At 38.4% G+C, this 12,112-nt stretch overlaps 1 protein-coding gene across 5 annotated transcripts in view; it reads right to left on the bottom strand.

The window, feature by feature from the left end:
- Positions 1-12,112, bottom strand: part of pclob (piccolo presynaptic cytomatrix protein b) — a 72,494-nt gene that overhangs the window by 45,927 nt on the left and 14,455 nt on the right. For all 5 annotated transcript variants that reach the window (XM_058387987.1, XM_058387986.1, XM_058387989.1 and 2 more), the window contains exons 7-14: positions 10,677-11,564; positions 9,211-9,912; positions 6,251-6,856; positions 5,357-6,121; positions 4,348-5,097; positions 3,025-3,804; positions 1,477-2,244; positions 102-1,382 (exon numbers count right to left, since the gene is read on the bottom strand). In XM_058387987.1, the coding sequence (XP_058243970.1) occupies positions 102-1,382; positions 1,477-2,244; positions 3,025-3,804; positions 4,348-5,097; positions 5,357-6,121; positions 6,251-6,856; positions 9,211-9,912; positions 10,677-11,564 (6,540 nt within the window). The remainder of the gene's footprint in view (positions 1-101; positions 1,383-1,476; positions 2,245-3,024; positions 3,805-4,347; positions 5,098-5,356; positions 6,122-6,250; positions 6,857-9,210; positions 9,913-10,676; positions 11,565-12,112) is intronic.

Genomic DNA, 12,112 nt, shown 5'->3' with positions numbered 1-12,112 from the left:
TTTTATTTAATATTTAAATACTAGCCTTATGAACTAATAAGGCATTCATTCAATACAATAGAGAAAAAATCAAATGCATGTGTCAAAGATTATTTCCTCACCGTTGTCTGATTTGGCATGGGATCAAATCCACACTGATTGCATACATTGTTGTTACATTTGGTGCAAGTGTTGAAATTCGGCAGCTTTTCAGAGGCCACATTCAGCTGCACTTTGCAGATGGGACAACTTGACTGTTCCAGTTTAGAGGCTGATTGCAAAGGAGCAGATAATTTGACTTCAGACTTGTCATCTGGTGTCTTCTCAATGTGTTTTTCTGAATCAGGTGGTTTAGCAGGTTCTGAAGATGCAGGTTCATCTAGCTTGACCTTTGACTTGTCATCAGTTCCCTTTTTAGTCTGTTTTTCTGAATCAGATAGTTTAGTGTCTCCAATAGGAGAAGTCTTTAAGGAGGTCTGGGAAGTAGCTGAACCCTTGCGAGAAGTCGGTGGTGTTTTAAGAGAAACTTGGGAAACTGTTGAACCTTTACGAGAAGAGGGTGTTGTGGCTGATTTGACAGATGTCTGGGAAACTGTGGAACCCTTACGAGAACTTGATGGCGTTTTAGAGGGCTCATCATTAACAGCAGATGAGATCAGATTAGAAGCTGAGCTGAAGATGGAAGATCCAAAACCTAAAACCTTTCCAGAAACTGAAGGGGCAGATTGTGGTGAGGGTGCCTCAGTCAAACCACCAAAGCCAAAGAGTTTCCCTGTACTTGTGTCAGAAGGTTTAGATGGTGTAGATTGTGATTTACTACTGCCAAATCCAAACCCAAAAAAGCCTGATTCCTGTTTTGGGATTTCTACTTCTGGTGCAGAGGATTTAGATTGCTTTTGCTCAGGTTTCTCATGGACACTCTTTATTTCTGAGATGCTGTCTGATGGCTTTGCAGTTGGTTCTTGGTCAATTCCAGGTTTCTGTGAAACTGCAGACTTTTGATCCTCCATGATAGCTGTTGCTTCAGAAGACTGCATATCTTTTGTTGGTGCCCCCACTTTGGTGTCAACAAAAGTCTCTTTTTCCTGGGCTTTTTTAACTACCTTGTCATTTACAGCATCTTTCACTTGGGCTGTACCTGCATTTGAAATGTTAGCACTTTGAACTGGAGTTAGATAAGAAGCTTTATTTTGATCTGCATCAGGCCCATCTTTGTGAGGTCCTTGCATTTGACATACATCTTTTGTGCTGGTTTCATTAGCATCAGTTGCTGTTTTGGGTGTTATGTTGCTTGAAGACAGTGTTGAAGTTGATACAATATCTGGTTTTGCTTGCGGTTTTTGTGGTTCAATTCCTTTTAATGCTCTCTGTGTTTGACAGTTTAGGCAAAGCCATTCATTAACCTATAAAAAAAACAAGTCACTCATTACATTCTTTCTTAAACTGGACAATTATAAAATATAGAGTGACTGGGGAAAAAATGGACAAATATCTTACCTCAGTCTGATGGGGAATGGGGTTAAATCCACAAAGGTTGCACACTGTGTCCTTGCACTCTGTGCAGGTATTGTAGTTAGGTGATTCAGTTGAGCCAACATTAAGAGCTATCTTACAGAGAGGACAAGCAACATTCTGATGCTTAGAAGTTTCTTCTACTTTGGGGGATTCACCTGTCACTTTAGTAGTTTTCATTTGCTTTTCATTTAGATTACTCTCATGTTTCTCTGCAACAGGAAGTTCTTCCTTTGTGGTTTTTTTAGTGTGATGCTTTTCCGTCTCTACAGGTTCTTTCTGAGAAGAAGTAGGAGTCACTGGTATGGACTTTACAGATGTCTGAGAAGTAGCAGAACCCTTACGAGGTGTTGGTGGTGTTGTAGGCTCATCATGAACAGCTGAAGAAATTATATTAGATGCTGTACTAAAGAGAGAAGACCCAAAGCCTAGAACTTTTCCAGAAACAGCAGAGACAGCTGGCTGAGGAGATGGAGATCGAGAACGAGCACCACCAAAACCAAAGAAACCAGACTCCTTCTTTGAAGGTTCAACTTTGGGTGTTGGAGCAGTGGACTGTTGTTTCGTAGGTGTAGAAACAGGTTTTTTTGTCTCTACTTGACTTGGTTTGTCCTCTGGGTTTCCAGCAAGAGATTTTGCCTTCTGTTGTGGTGATGCTGGTAGTGGTACTTTGTTAGCCTGTTGTTGAGGCTGAGTAGAGGGAGCTCCTGGTGCTCGCTTTATCTGGCAGTTCAAACATAGCCATTCTTTCACCTGTAGGGCCACAGCACACATCAGTGGTATAAATATCAAACAATGTATTAATACATTTGCAGGTTCAATGTCTGCATAAAAATGATTTTTCTCATATTTTCGGAGTTGGCCAGATACATTTGTTTTTAAAGTCAAAATTAAGTTCCAACATCATATATCAATATTTGCATAGGGTTAGTTTAGAGATATTTTGCCATGTTTTTAAATAAAAGTTTGTAATTTAACAAACAATAGATTCCACAATTTTATAAGCCACTATTCAGCGGCTCATAAAACAGCACCTAATCCAAAACAGCACAGAAGCTTTATTTAGAAAACAAAAAAATGCGATATATTTTGCATAATGAACCTGAAGTAAAGGAGGCGAGGCTGGACTTAGAAATATTGTATCTACTGTTATTTTATCTCATTATTTATTTTATATTGTGTACAGACGGTACACCAAATTTAATATGTCTAAGACATACCAAATCATAAAGAAATGATGGTAATGGAGTTGTAATGTGCATGCTGAAGGTAGAGTATTTTATCATGTTTATATTTAGAATTTTTGAAATTAATAATTTTTTAATTTGATTTGTTCTACAGAAAACTCATATAGTTCATGTATTCATAGCCCAACCATGATTAAATTTAACTTAAATGTATAGTCAGTATGACATGTAACACAAATATTCTTTTGACTTTGGCAAATTCAGCTCCACACATGCCTCATTTTGGAATATGGCCATAAGAATACACACTAGCGATTTAGTGTTTAGGTTAAATATATTAACTTACTTGAGTCTGTTGTGGCATAGGACTAAATCCACAAAGATTACACACAATAGTTTTACATTCAGTGCAGGTGTCATAGTTGGGTGGATCTTTTGTGAGTGCCACGTTGCACAGTGGACAAGGTTTAAGGGGCTTATTGAGATGCTCATCTTTTTCAACAAGAGAAGGTGGTACAGCTGTTTTGTCATCTGATGTAATTTTCAAGGATGTCTTTCCTTCCTCTTTCTGTTCTATTGACCCCTTGTCCAATGTATGTGTTGTTGGAGTGTCCTTTTCCAATTGTTGAGAAATTGTAGAACCCTTTCTAGAAGTTGGTGGTGTGGTAGAAGGTTCATCTTGAAGAGCTGATGAAATCAAATTAGATGCTGAGCTAAAAAAGGATGCGCCAAAGCCTCTAGCCTTCCCAGAAACAGCAGAGATATCAGGCTGAGGAGCTGGTGACTTATCACCGCCAGTGCTGAAACTGAAAAAGCTTTTCTCCTTGTTTGAACTTTCTGGCTTTTTTAGAATAGCAGGTGTGTCAGGAGAGGACTGTTGTGCTGACTGAATAGTAGTGGGTGTCTGTGACTCTGCTCGACTTGATTTATCCTCCTTTTTTACATTTTCAGCAGCTTTCATTGTTGCATCAACTGAGAGACTTGGCTCGCTTTGTGGATCATCAGTAGTTTGACCCTCCTGCTTTGGTGCTGGTGAAGGTAAATTGTTTGCCTCTGATTGAGGTAGTATAGGTGGAGGTCCTGGTGCATGCTGTTTATGGCAGTCCAGACATAACCATTTCTTTACCTGTTTAGGATTAAATTATTAATAGGTTAATAATTAATATGACTTGAATAATAATATAGAATAATTATGCAGAATAGATTATATATATTTTCAAAATTTCCTGACAAATCAGATAGTTACACTTGGAGGACAACATTAACTGCTCAATTGGAACTATTTAGCCTATTGATTTAATTGGCCAGAATCCTATTATACTGATAGAGGGAAAGGAACTAACAAATTGTTCCACTCAATTCCAATAAAACAAATTTAACTCTTCTAGACTACAAGACAGAGAAGGCTAATGTAACAAGACATTTTAACACCTCAAGCAACAACTGATGCTGGCATAGCAATGACCCAGACGTCAGTTTCCCTGCAGCATTATAGAATTAAGATCACTGTGTTAAATATGTTTCTTACTCTGCCATTTTATGATGATGTTTGTGCAGTCATGCTTTTGGGAAAACACGGTTCAAAATAGTAATAAAAAGGAACACAGAGGATTTTTATCACAAAAACACAGGTAACTACATGAGTGTCTATTTAAATATGGTGTCTTACTTTTGTTTCTTGTGGCACAGGACTAAATCCACAAAGGTTACACACTGTTTTCTTGCATTCAGTGCAGATAGTGTAGTTAGGTGGATCTTTCTTAAGGTCAGCCTTACAGATTGGGCAAGCTGAGTCTGAGAGAGGTGTATCTGCCTTTGGCAACTGGACTTTCACATTGGTCTCTGATTCTATCTTTTCCACTTGCTTCTTGTGAGAAGTGGATGGACTTGAAGTCATTTTTACAGAGGTTTGAGAAGTTGTAGATCCTTTACGGGATGTTGGTGGTGTTGTGGAAGGCTCATGCTGAACAGCCGATGATATCAGATTAGATGCAGAACTGAGAAAGGAGGAGCCAAAGCCTAGAACCTTTCCAGAAACAGCTGAGATGTCGGGCTGAGGAGATGCTGGCCGAGATCGAGTACCACTAAAACTGAAACCAAATAAGCTTGACTCCTCCTTTGTAGGTTCAACTTTTTGTGGCGGTGCAGATTTTGCTGGAGAAGGTTGTGTTGAGGGAGCAGGGGGTTTTTGGGTCTCTGCTGTAATAGGTTTGTCTACTGGTTTAGCGACTCCAGATGGCTTCTCATTTTTGGCATTAACTGGAAGACTTGGGTTTTTCAGTGGAGCACCTGCAGCAGGAGTCTCTTTCTTCTTTGGTAAGGCTGGTGAAGGTACCTTTTTAACCTCTGACTGGGTTTTTGCAGAAGGAGGTCCTGGGGCTCGCTGCATCTGGCAGCTCAAACACAGCCACTCTGACACCTGTTGATCCATGAAAGAGGTTGTCTCCTGAGTCAACTTTACATGCATGAATTGTAAATATAGTATATGTATGAATCTTCACATTTACTGTCTTACTATCATCAGGAATTTGTGGCTGCCAATTTAATAATGTAAGTAACTAGGCAAACATTTGCACTATCTATCCAGTAGACTTAGACAAAATTCTTTGAGATATTTTCATAAATGTTTTTAAACCTAAACTGTCATATATTACAGAATGATAGTAGATGTATCTTACCTCAGTTTCTTGTGGAATAGGGCTAAATCCACAAAGGTTACACACAATATTTTTACATTGTGTGCAGGTGTTATAGTTAGGTGGATCATTCTTGAGATCAGCCTTACAGAGTGGACAAGCTTTGTGAAGCTCTAAACAAGCTGTTTCCTTTTTCAGAAGAGGAGGTGTTTCTTTTGCCAACTGGTCTTGCAGTTTATTTTCTGTTTCTTTCTTTTCCACATGTGGCTGTGCTGCTGAGCCCTTGCGTGACAAAGGAGGGGTTGAAGCATTTTTTAAAGAAATCGTGGAACCCTTACGAGAGGTTGGTGGCGTGATGGATGGTTCATCCTGAACAGCTGAAGAGATCAGATTAGAGGCTGAGCTGAGGAAGGATGAACCAAAGCCTAGAACTCTCCCAGAAACTGCAGAGGCAGCCGGCTGAGATGGTGGTTGTGATTTAGTACCACCAAAACTGAAACCAAAAATGCCAGATTGTTTCTCTGAAGGTTTTGGACTCTGCGGTTCGACAAGAGATGGTTTAGGTTCTGCCAGACTAGTAGTGGCTTTTTGGGTCTTTTCTGAAGTCAGTTTATCATGAGGTTTTACATTTTCTGTGGGTATCTGATCAGACTCTGTATCACCCACTGGAATACTTGTCTTTTTCTTCATAGGACCTGGACTTGAAGTGCCCTTCTCTAATTCGGTAAGAGATACTTCCTCCTTTGCTTTTGTAGGAGGTGGATCTGGTGCTTGCTGCTTCTGGCAGTTCACACACAACCAGTTCTTCTATAAGAAAAAAATACAAGCAGTAGTTAAAACTTAAGAGATATACAGTGTACGCTTTAAATGACTGAAAGACAATTCAGCAAGATTTCTTTACTACCTCTGCTAATATTTTGTTTGATATTCTCTTACCTCTGTTATGTCTGCCCTAGAGTTCAATCCTCCACAAAGGTTACATACAATGGCTTTGCATGAATCGCAAGTATTATAGTTTGGAGGATCTTTCTTGAATTTCTCATTGCAGATTGGACAGTCTTTTTGAAGCTTGGATAAACTTATTTCCCCTTTTTCAAAAGCAGATGGTGCTTTGGCAGACTGAGCATTTGGTGCTTGATCTGCAGGTTTGATTTCTTTTTGTTTCTGAACAGTATGTAATTTTGTCTTCCCAGATGTAAGAGTTTCTACAGATGCAGGCAAAACTGATGCAGCCTTTTCCGAAGTTTGAGAAATAGCTGAAACCGTACCATCTTTTGGAGGCTCATCTTTTGAAGGTTGAGGAAACTTAGCAGGAGTAGTGGGATTCTGTGATGCTGGCACAAGGGGTTGGTCCTTAGATTCTCCAACTTCAGAAAGATTTTTATTTTTGTCTGTGACATCTACTGGGATAATTGATTTCTTCTGAGATGCAACTGGAGATTCTTCTGGTCCTAGTGGCAGTATATTTTTAGCCTGTGTCTGTGGAGGTGAAGCCTCTGATAATTGCTGCATCTGGCAGTTCAAACATAACCACTCTTTCACCTAAAGCCATGAAACAATTTCAGTGGTTATATATTAAATGCATATAAAGGATTATGTCTTCTTATAACTACATGATAAGACACATATTATTATAGAGGAATTTTAATCTCAGAATAATGGTTGAACATATATTCTTTTATAATTACATAGGACATATAAATTATACATAAATACATTTAAAATGCAACATTTGTTGAAAGAACAAATACAGTGTTCCTTGACAGAGCATCAATTTGAGTGTCAACTCTGAACCATCAAATATGGCTTGTGCAGTAAGAGCATTAATTTTATCTTTGAAAGGTCAGTGTGCACATTTTTTTTCTTATTATAAATGTCAAAAGATCCTTTAATTTAAAGTTTTGAAACTCCAAGAGAAATATCATATTTAGTAGATTTCCTGTGCAATCCATCATGCCTTGAAAGTCATAGGTATCAAGGAAGAGTGCCACTGGCATGCTACTAGAAAGGCATTTCGGTGCATCAAACAAACAACAAAATAGATAACATTATTACTTATATTTGAAATCTTTGGTGTGAAACCAGACCCCTTAGAAGAGATTCACCTGACCCTTATGCCAGAAATTTAGATCCTTGCACAGCAACCCACACACTAGCAGAGGCAGCAGCCAAAATAAAACAATATCCAATGTGCATGGGGTAGAGGTGAGATTAATTGCATGCATCTGATATTTGTCTGAGGCAGAAGGTAAATGCTAGTCACTGAAGAAGAAGCTGTGTTTATGCTGATTAGGTGCTCTTCAGCTTTTAATTGCAATGAAAGTGGCATGGGCAGATTGGCAGGCAGTGCTGCAAAGCAGGCTCATTTAACCAAAAAAAGTCAGATGTCGTGAGTAAGGTCCTCTTTCTTTTTACAGGCTTACTCATTATGAAAGCTAAGAATGGTGAACATGGTACCTAGCTAAGTCAATTCAGATGCTGTTTTTTTCATGTTTGGCAGAATCCCTTGCACCAGAAAGTTGTGCCAAAACTGCCTAGTTCCATTGCCTCTGGCAGTACAAGGTCCGATATTTCATGCCAAGTAGAGGCCAATGGTCCACAAATGATCTAGCAGTTCATGGACAAAGTTAGAGGCCACAGTGTTCAGTTGGAGAACTGGATATTCTGGTAAAACTTTTCTAAGAGGCCAGGTGTGATATTAACTGACTGTTGAAATTGAATTTTATTTATGGACAAATATTCTTCTGTCTTCTGTTTTAGTTCTGCTATGCCTTTTGTTACGGAAAGGTAGATGTTATCTACTTTATGAGAATCTATGCTGAGTAAGGAAATTCTGACTTTTTCCTGGTGATGTAGAAATGGGCAAGCAGAACAGATAATAATTTATCTCCATTTATTCTCTTTACTTTTTCCAAACTTGCCTGAAGAAAGGTACAAACTTCTTATTGTGCACAAGCTTCCTGGAACCTCACCATACAATATGACTCTGCAGTTCTCCCTCACATTACCCCTTCACATTCATGAAAATCTAAACCATCACCTTTACATTTCATTCCAAACTGTCGTTATATGCCACTTTGGTAATTTAGAAGATCTGTTCCTGTTCTAGCTGGGTGGATATACTTATGAAATGTTTTGGGAGGCTGTGGTACATCAGATTTCCTCTGCATTGGAAACTCTATATATATTAACTTCTATAATTTGTGCTGCCTGATGCCCCCCATCATTACTACACCATAGTGATGTGTCCAGAAAATGATGTTATTTGACTGTAGCAATACATGGAGCATCAAAACATAGACGTTTTAAAGGTGCTGGCCACCTTGTGTGCAGCTAGATAAACCTGAGCCTAAAGGTGTCACATAGAGCTTGACAAAAGCACAATACCTTGGATAATGAATTGGCTCAGGTTTTATTAAACCTAAGATAGACAGATCAGGCAAAGATAATATAAAGAACCCTGACTGCAAATGCCACTGTGATTATATTATCCTCTGGGTAAATCTTTCATGTTTCTGCAGACAATGACATATCAAGATAAATAACATATGTTACGTATGTTTAAGCATACTTGCAGATATAAAAAAAACTTCTGACCCAAGAAAGCAACCATGAGACAGCTTACATCACACAAAAGAAGACTGTGGATGCTTCATAAAGCCATTTTGAAGGTATAAGATGTAAGATAATTTTGATAATTAATTAAGATAAATAAGAACATTTTTTTTGGAACTTGACATTTCAGTTTAAATGTTGCATTTTTTTTTGCCATCTGTAACATTCCAAAAAGCATAAAACATAAAACATTTATTCATTACACAACTTGATCCTCTATACATTCTGTGTAAATGATGAACAATCACACAATGGTATTTAGATGACTGATAAGGCCTTACCTCAGTTTGATCTGGCATGGGGTTAAATCCACAGAAATTACACACAGTCATCTTGCATGATGTGCAAGTGCTGAAGTTTGGAGGGTGATTTTGGAATTTCTCTTTGCACAGTGGGCAAGCTGATAAACGAACGCCTTCTTTGACTTCCACACATTCTTCTTTGGACGTCTGAAGGGCTGACATTTTCTCCTCTGATCTTGGTTTCTGAGTAATTGATTTCGTCTCATTAGGGTGGAGGTCTTTTTCAGAGACTACAGGTACCTTGCAGGATGCAGGTGGTGTTGATGTTTTTACAGATGCCTCAGAGACTGCAGAACTTTTACGAGAATTTGGTGGTGTTATAGATGCTTTATCCTGAACAGCTGAAGAAATAAGGTCAGATGCTGTGCTGATGATAGAAGAGCCAAAGCCTAAACCCTTTTCTTTTGTAGTAGCAGGCGAGATTGGCGAAGGAGGAGATTGGTCATGAGTAAGCCCAAAGCCTGATTTATCTCTAATGGTTTCAGTTTGAGAAAGGACAGGCTTTGCTGAAGTGTCACCCTTTGAGCCAAGTTTTGGAGAGGGGTTTTGCAGAGACACTTTAGCTTGAACATCTTTTTTTGGTGATGCTGGCACAGGAACGTTGATAGGTTTTGTCTGAGTTTGGTTTAGAGATCCTGATGTTCGCTGTATCTGGCAATTCAGACATAGCCACTCTTTCATCTGTAATAACATTGAAATTTGTTTCTACATTAATATAAATATAGCAAAAAATCTTTCTCAACTCAAAGAAATGTGTTGGCAAATTTCAAAAAAGGGATTTTTTTTTATTAGATTGCAATAACCTATGGGTGAAAATACTATGAACATAAGCAACAGAAAACAAAAATAGTACCCATTGTATCTCAGCATACCCCATGTGTTACTTTCCGTACTGTATATGATCACATTAAATTCAATAGTCAAGCAGGTTTTTCTCTTGTATGTAATGAGAATGTTTGCTGCTAGACCATGGGAAAAAGTTGTAATATAAACCTGTATTACAGTTTAAATTATGGGTAATAAATATTCTATTGAAAAATATTATGTTTCCTATTTGAAATCATTTCCAGGCAGCTTAAATGTAATTTAAGCAAAAAAGTATGCCTTGTGTATGTGTGTGTGTGTGCCCAGTGTAAAAGGCCACATAGATTAATATGTAAGCTTCTTTTGTTTACCATCTCTGCTGAAAAATGGGCCTAAGTGAATGCCACTACCACTGCCCTGGTTGGTAGCATTCAATTTATTACTATCCTCATGGAAATACCATAGTTCAGGCAAGTTTAATGAGCTGCTACGTAAAAGTAAACAAATAACTCCACCATAACACCATCATTATTGTATTCATATGTATTTGACTTCTCATACTCATATGTTTAGACATGAATCAAAATTATCAGTTCACAAATGGCAACAGATTATATTTTTTAATGGTAATTTTTTTTTACCTCTGTTTTGTCAGGCATTGGGTTAAATCCACAAAGGTTACAGACTGCATTCTTGCATTCAGTGCAGATGCTGTAGTTAGGAGGTTCCTTCTTGATGTCTACCTTGCAGAGGGGACAGACTTTGGGAAGTAACTGAGTAGTTTCTGTAGTTTTTGTGGCATCTGATGGAGTTTTGTCCTTCAAAACGGGCGCCAAAGCTGGTTTAGAGCTTTCCACCTCGGATTTCATTTCCTGTATTTTTCTTCCTTCATCATGTTTAGTTGGTAGTTTTGTTGCATTACTACAGTTCTCCTTAGTAGAGTCTTGTGAAGACACCTTACTGGAAGCTGGCAGTGTAGTGTTGGACACTTCAGATCTCTTGCTAGAATCAGGTACTGTTGGTACAGCATTTTCAGAGGTTTGAGAAACAGTAGAACCCTTGCGTGAAGTTGATGGTGTTATAGTAGTTCCATCCTGAACAGCTGAGGATATCAGATTAGATGCTGCACTGAAGATTGAAGAACCAAAGCCTAAAACTTTCCCAGAATGAGCAGGCTGTGGGGAAGGTGATCGAGATCGTCTACCAAAACCAAAAAAGTCAGATTCCTTATTAGGAGGTTCTGATTTAGCAGGTTTGGAAAGTCCATCTTTTGTTTGCTGAGTCTGTTGCTTAGGATGCTGACTTTGCACATCATGTTTTATTGTAGAGCTGTCTTGCTTTTTCTCTGTTTCACTTTGACTGTCATGTAGTTTTCCACCAGCAGGTGATTTCTTATCCTTTGCTGGAATTAGAGGCTCTTTATTCTGTTTTGAGACAGACATTGGTCCTTTGCTTGCCTGTGGTTGAGATTGTTGAGGAGCTCCTGTTGCTTGCTGCATTTGGCAAGTCAAACACAGCCACTCCATCCTCTGTATGGCCATAACAGGTATAAGAGGAAAAAATATACAGTTTACATATGTAGGTTTGTTGGACACTGGCAAACAAGATGGTAATGTTATTTACCAATGCATAGAATCACAATCCAAAATGTATCACATCACAGTTTATCTCACAGAATTTTTGAAACCATTGTGTAGGTTTTTCTTAACCATTCTTTCTTTCTTTCTTTCTTTCTTTCTTTCTTTCTTTCTTTCTTTCTTTCTTTCTTTCTTTCAGCTAATATATATGATATGGCAAGTAAGGGACGACAAGTCAGCAAACTTTTATTGATACTATACAGTTGTGTGTGTATGCTTCTAGTTTTATTTTATTGCCCTGTGTCAAATGACAATCTTTCTTATCTCCCCCAGCAGGCAGTCTAATGCTGCTTTAGTATTATTGTGGGTGAGAAGGAAAAGATTGCTTGGGGCTGATAATAAAGACCACAGTCCAATAGCGTTCCAAATTGAGGGGTTTGGAAACCACTGCTTCTGGGCAATGAACATGAGAAAGATTCAATGTGCAATCTGGCAATAGT

The sequence above is a fragment of the Hemibagrus wyckioides genome, linkage group LG04 (genome assembly GCF_019097595.1).
Source record: "Hemibagrus wyckioides isolate EC202008001 linkage group LG04, SWU_Hwy_1.0, whole genome shotgun sequence".
In the NCBI taxonomy this organism is placed as follows: domain Eukaryota; kingdom Metazoa; phylum Chordata; class Actinopteri; order Siluriformes; family Bagridae; genus Hemibagrus; species Hemibagrus wyckioides.
This window is presented reverse-complemented; position numbering and strand designations above follow the sequence as displayed.